Source organism: Notothenia coriiceps, unplaced genomic scaffold (genome assembly GCF_000735185.1).
Source record: "Notothenia coriiceps isolate Sejong01 unplaced genomic scaffold, NC01 NC01_scaffold00024667, whole genome shotgun sequence".
Lineage (NCBI taxonomy): Eukaryota > Metazoa > Chordata > Actinopteri > Perciformes > Nototheniidae > Notothenia > Notothenia coriiceps.
In genome coordinates, this window is record NW_011357368.1 from 1,617,958 (window position 1) to 1,624,993 (window position 7,036).

The window sequence follows — 7,036 nt, forward strand, 5'->3', positions numbered from 1 at the left end:
AGGGATTAAATACAGCCAGCTTTGGGACGGCCTCCCCTCTCTCCGGCAGAAACAGGAAATGCCGTAACTGTATGTAACAACGGTTTCAAATCAGCATCTGTTAGACAAAAAATGTAAATTAATAACTCAAATAAAACTCCAAATGTCTTTTAATTGTGTTACTTTTTTGTAAAGCTCTTTTAGTTTTAAACCTGATGTTTATAAGCTTCTTAGTTTTTGCAACAATCTGTAAATATACACAACTTTATATAGACTAATCACAGGTCTACGATCCTAAGTTAAACAAATATGAGGTTATCATGAGGTTGTTAACATCGCAGTTTATCAGCGGATGTTTGCAGGAACTACTTGTTAACAGCGTGTTTCCTGACGGACACACACAGCGTGACTCCGGTCAGGTAGAGACCGGTCTCCAGTCAGCACCCGATGCAGACTCGCTGTTTGAGAGCTTGATAGCCCACTCCCCCTCCACACCGCTCCACACTCGTTGGTTTGGAACAGCACTTAATGTGGCGGACCCTCCGTGTGTGTGTGTGTGTGTGTGTGTGTGTGTGTGTGTGTGTGTGTGTGTGTGTGTGTGTGTGTGTGTGTGTGTGTGTGTGTGTGTGTGTGTGTGTGTGTGTGTGTGTGTGTGTGTGTGTGTGTGTGTCTATTCAACCGATAGCCATCAGTTTATTTTAAGGGGTCCAAAGCCAAATCTTACTGTACGTGCACAATTTTTCAATGAGTAGTTGTTGAATTGTTTCCAAAGCGCTCAATGACATTGTTATGTGTTATTGATCTTTCTGTCTTTTCTCAGAGAAATCTTTTGTTTTGTAGTTTGTAAGTGTTATAAAAAAGTTGAGCCCTGCTGATCTTGACCTTTGACCTCCTTGTGAGGAGGGTTGAAACTTCCTGGGATGAATAGTATTAAAAGATGATGGACAGCTACATAAATGGTTTCCCTTTCCAAATAATCTTTATATCATTACATTTAATTACAACATTTAATACATGACATGTTGGATACAAAATCATATCAATATTATAACTTATTGACTTTTATCAATTCCAATTCTTAGGTATTGACACGTCAGAGCCAAACGCTGTTGTCATCGGACTCTCTCCTGATCACTTCAACTACCAGACACTCAACCAGGCTTTCAGGTGACACATCCATCAGTGGGTCACAAACATGTGCGTTACAAATATTGAGATAACAGTTACAGTCCGTTTCTAATTAGTCTCTTATTTCATTTTCCCAAAAAGTGGATGTCTATCATCTATAACTTTGAAATTGCTGAGTCATTGAGAGACCGTACCTCTGTGAAAACACAATCTAGAGCTTTATGCCCCTGGTTATTACGGTTGATAGTGAAGCGTGTATAATTGTGTGTGTTTTGTCCAGGATGGTTCTGGAAGGAGCTCCTCTCATCGCCATCCATAAGGCTCGATACTACAAACGTGCGGATGGTTTGGCCCTCGGCCCCGGGCCCTTTGTGGCGGGGCTGGAGTTCGCTGCAGACTGCAGAGCTACTGTGGTGGGAAAGCCTGAAAAGTGTTTCTTCACACAGGTTAGAAGTTTTGTAGTTCGTCCAACTTCTTAACCCATGTATGAATCAGAGTTCTGTATTTATTTTGTTTTGTTTCTACCTCTTAACAAGGCCTTTGTGTTTCCTTCTAATAGGCCCTGTCTGATTTAGAATGTAGCCCCACTGAAGCTGTCATGATAGGAGATGTAAGTGTATACATACATTATACATACATTAATGTAAACAAGGGCACAGAGAGAGTGGGCTGTTGTTGGGAATCAAACCGGAGATCAGTCGCACTCCAAATAGAAATGTCTTTTAAAAAACGTAATTTTACCCATCATACCTTACTTTTCACTATCTGATAGGAATCTCAGCTCGTGGATCTGTGGGAAACAACTTTTAACCGTTTCAGCAGCGGCCTGTAGGAACAATGTGTAGGCCAATCAAATGATGTTTTCAATGGCTTGTGCTGCTTTCCCATAGGATGCCAGAGATGATGTGGGCGGAGCACAGAACGCAGGGATGTTGGGAATACTGGTCAGAACTGGTGAGAAACGTCCTTTTTTATTTTTTCTTCTTTTTTATGGAAAACTATACTATGACTTTTTATGACTTTCTATACTTTAAGACATTCTGCATACTATTTTTTTCCGACATACTAATAATTTTTTGTTTTTTCAGATTTCTTTTAACTTTCTATACTGTGTCTTTTTTTCTGATATTTCTTTTGATACACTACATTATTTGACACACTCTAATATGTTGTTTTGTCATTTATTTTTCTGTTCTATGTCGATTTTTCGGATCATTTCCACATACTATACTTTGTTGTTTTTTGTGATATTTTCAATGTACAATACTATGTCATTTATATGACATATATATATATATGTAATACATACTATGACTGTTTTTCATTTTTTAAATAAACTATACTGTGAGTTTTGTTCTTTTTCCTACATACTATAGGATTGTTGTTTATATTTTTTGGCACGCTGTACTTCTTCCAACATAGACTTGTGAACACATTGTTTTGCTATCATTGTTGTTTTTTGTCATTAATAGCATTCCAATTTCTGTTTTAGGTAAATACCGAGAAGGAGATGAGGATAAAATCAAGCCTCTCCCCCACCTGACATGTGACAGTTTCCCAGAAGCTGTGGCACACATCCTGAAGAACCTGCTATAAAACAGCAGCTCCTTTTTGGACCAAAAACCACTCTAGCTCTAAAGATGTTTATTGAATCATTCCACTCAGCATTCCCTCAACCTTTAGGTAAAATAACAATGTTATACTCCTGTATATATAAAAGAGCATGCACACCTTTAACAACATGTCTATTTCACTGTTCTAGACTACTTTTTTAAGTGAATAATCCATAAAAGTAAAGTATGCATTGACTAAATACCCACCATCTGTTGCCTCATTAACTGATGTTTGTCATTATGTCATAAAGTGTACATTTAACCCTTCTGTTGTGTTCGGGTCTCCCGTGACCCGTTTCAAGTTAAAATGATATAATAACTACGCTCTACTTTTTTTTATCGGAACAAGGCTTCATGATATCCTCCACTCCACAACAGCTATGTAAACACTACAAAACTGAGTTTGACTATTTTTGCCAAGTCTGAAGGTCTCTAAAAAGAAAAGTGTATAATTTGGTGTTCGGGTCTGGGAAGACCGGGCAGCATTGTTGGGGGTGACTCTGGGTCAAATTTAACCCCATCAAGATTCATCTTTGACTTTAGACACCCCTCCCCCTTCATCCACTGTAACAATACTTTTTTCGCAACATGCACCTGGTCTCCCATCCCTCTGGCCCCCCTCCCCCCACGGGAACTCGACCTTTCACAAATAATATGTCCACTAACACTTGAACCTGAACACACACATGCACGTGTGCAATATGTGGTGTAATGTGTTTTGGGGCCATACAATTAAATGACAACAATGGCTGCATTTTAAGTTAGTTAGGATGTAGTTAAAACAATATTGGATGATAGTCATTATTTGTGAGTGTTTTGGACTCAGATAAATCATGGGTCAAAATTGACCCGCGAACACCATGAACGGTACCAGCTTTCGAACACAACACAAGGGTTATGTTGGAATAAAAAAGAGAACACGAACACTGTATTATTTCACAGTGTTCTTTGTATAGATGAAATAAAAAGGCTGCTATAAGAAGTGGCAGTGGTAATGTTGTAGAATAGATATATAGAGTAACTTGTCATTCTGTGCAATTATTATAGGATTTGCTGTTTCATCGGCTTACTTGTTCATCAAAAGAATGCAAAGAAAACGTGGTTGACATCAACATATCTGATCAGTATTTCATCATGGAAGTCAAATCAGAATCAGAATAATGTCATTATCCTGTGGAGGAAATGTTGTTTTGTGACAGTTGCTACATTTTAGAACGAACAAAATAACTTACTTATAAAAAAAAGTAAAAACGTGCAATACAAAATAACAACGATAATTGCAATAAAAGTTACCTGAAAAGGTTCATAGGGATCATATATGAATATATGTCTGCATGAAAATCAAAGTGAATGATCCCAGAGCACTAGTGGTCTTATTTTTATTAGCAGAACATATATTTGAATTCAGTAGTGATACCAAATCATACTCAAAAAGAGAGCACAGAGAACTGAATTGAATGATAATTTAAAACATTTTTCCACGGAGGTTGTGTGGTTCACCTTAAGAGATGTTTGCCTTGGGTTAACACTTCAAGTCAAGGAGAGGAAAATATGTCAAGGCATAATCACATTGGTGCAAACCATTCTGATGTGCCGTAATGTTGCATCTCTTTTAAATCTTCTAGGTAAGCCAGGGATAGTGTTTCTCCTTGCATTTATGCAATCAGCCGCCACAATAAAAACACCAGATCGGCAGACAGGTAGAGTAGAGTCAGAATCTGTTGCGGTGTCCAATGTCCAAAGCCAAACCAGCCCTGTGAAACATATTTCATCACTAACATGAAGCTGTGCATGAATTCTCTTCACAATGGAGTTTAGCATACAGTCAGAGAGATGTGACGCAACAGACACTGAGGTTTTTCATCATTCTCAAGAGACGTTTCCAAACATCCGCCCTAAGCATCTAATAGATCCCAGTGGGAAATTATCTTTGTTAATGGATAAAAGACAGGTTTGCACTTCAGCACCTACCATCCTAGGTAATGGTTTCATCATGAATGTGTAATGTAAGTCAACAGCTGATGCAAAACACGTCTGGGATGAAGAAAGTATTGATCTGGCGCAAAAACATGCCATCATGTACTTATTTTTTAAATCACAATTCAAGTACTTACAACACAGTTTTCTGGCTCCGGCCTTTGTCCTTGTACCATATAGAGAGCAGACTTTCTTACACGACTGTCTCTCGTGTTGCGGCGAGGTCGGGGAAGTTTATAACGTCATGGATTCCTCGTCATGGGTATGCCCTCGTCATGTATACGGCGTCACAAACGCACCGACACAGAAACAACATTCGTTGGCGAGCGCGCTAGACAAGAAGATAAGTCGTAGACCAATTCGATCGATACGATTGCTTAAATTTCTCGAAAGAGGTTGGTCCACCTTCTCTCGCAGTAGGACCGAGTTTTATTGGTAGTCGAGTCACTCCAATTCCGGGTGGATTATACTAGTACTATCAATAATTACTCTGATTTACTTTTTGTCCATCCGGATATTTTATGATACTTGTCATTGTTTTTCACAAATTTATTATTGTTCTTTATCTCAAAATCTTTCCCCTCCACTAAACATTTTATAGGTTTTTCTTTTTAGCAATATGTCAAGGACAAAGGTATACCACAACTTTCTACTTAGGATCTAGAGGAGGTACAACGAGAGTTTCACGTGGTCTAACTACGTAAATTGAAGTTATAAAATTTTTTTTAGAGCCCAAGCTCATTCGAGGTCGAGAATCGTTTGACTGTTATTTTGTATCATTCACTCCCTTATATCTCACTTGGTTCTTTCTCTTTGAAATTTTGACAAGTTTAACAACTACTACACATTTCTGACTATAACAAGTATTAGCCAGACTTTGACAATTCAGTACTACACTTTGCCAATTGTTTCTTTGTTCCCTTCGAGTTCGACGACGATGTGAAATAAAATAAATAGATTTTTAATTTGTGAAAATTCACGGTGTATTAAAAAGTTCTTCGATAAAATAGAAAATAAAAGAGACAAATAAAAATTTACGGTCCGCGGCTCTCCTTGTAATGTGTATAGGTGTCATAAAGATGACATTATTGTACATATCAAGTTCACAATTAACTGTTATTTATAACAACCAAAACAAACTTAAAATTGAAAGAAATAAACTGGAGACGTCAGGTCGACAACTAATGTACGTCTGCAACTATTTCGACGGCCAAATGAAGTTATATATAGTGTGATTAAAGTATTTCGCTTCAATCCGGCTCTACCCAAAAAGAGCGTCCCACCGACGGCACCAGAGTGGGAATCCCTACTCGTCCACTCTTCAAGCCGCCAGTAGGTCCCTCCCTGAGCCTCAACTCGGCGAGGAGGAAGCGCAGCACGCTTTCCTGCGTCAACTCCACCAAGCCCGTGGATCGAATCCTACGGTTGACGCCGCGTGGAATCCCTTCCACAAGTGTCGTTGCACGGGTCGACCCTTCTCTGGTTCCCCATCTGGATCTTGTGTCTACCTCCCTCAATATAGAGAAGCGACCGTTGATCCTGCGGAAACCCTAGGGGTCAGTCTCGACCAACTACACCGGTCCTTTTTCTTCAAAACCCCGAGAGACGCCTTGACGATGGGAGGCGCTGGGGCTGGGTGCCCTATTCGCCCTCTCTTCTACCTACCTACCTACCTACCTACCTTCAATCTGTAAAACTACAAGGCCTGGAAACGTACCCTGTAGAAAAGATTGACCTGGAGCAACTTAAAATCAACTTTATGGGGACGGATATGCTATTTAAAGGACTATGCTTACTTCGGTATCGGGGTGGGAGAGGGTGGCAGACGACGGTGACGAATGCATACCGATTCGATGACGATGACTGTAGACGATTGTCAATTACGTTTTAGATGTCGAGGAGATGTTGTCGGTATAGTCGTTGTTCACCTGTACCTCTTGAATGTACTTGATGTACAACGATTAGGTGGCGCCCTCTTATTTGTCTTCCCGTTTGTACCTGTTGGTACGAGGACCCCCAGAAGAAGCGACGAAAAACACATAAAACACCGCCTTCATCTCGCGGTTGAATGTCCTGTCGGGCCGTATATACAATGATGTCGCAAGAGGTCGCGAAAGCTCGCCCAGACTTGCCTTCTGATAAAAAATATAGCATAAACCAAACAAACCGCAAATTTACCCCAGGTTTGCAGGACACAAATACCACTAGTGTTATGTGTGTTATTATAGAGTTTATTCGTGAAAAAAATTTGCAAATGACTTATACATTATTTGTTACGTCCCCTGGATTTAGTAACGAAATTTTTTATATAAAACAAAAAATAATATCTCTTTCTTGAG

General features: G+C 39.4%; 1 protein-coding gene across 1 annotated transcript; it reads left to right on the forward strand.

Moving 5' to 3' along the window:
* Window positions 1-1,057: 1,057 nt before the first annotated feature.
* Window positions 1,058-3,055, forward strand: LOC104955396 (haloacid dehalogenase-like hydrolase domain containing 2; the record flags this gene model as incomplete). The annotated part of the gene is made up of 5 exons (XM_010782723.1): window positions 1,058-1,146; window positions 1,388-1,553; window positions 1,667-1,717; window positions 1,998-2,061; window positions 2,600-3,055. Coding segments are annotated over 5 exons (474 nt in total), but the record flags the coding sequence as incomplete, so codon positions are not given.
* Window positions 3,056-7,036: the final 3,981 nt, after the last annotated feature.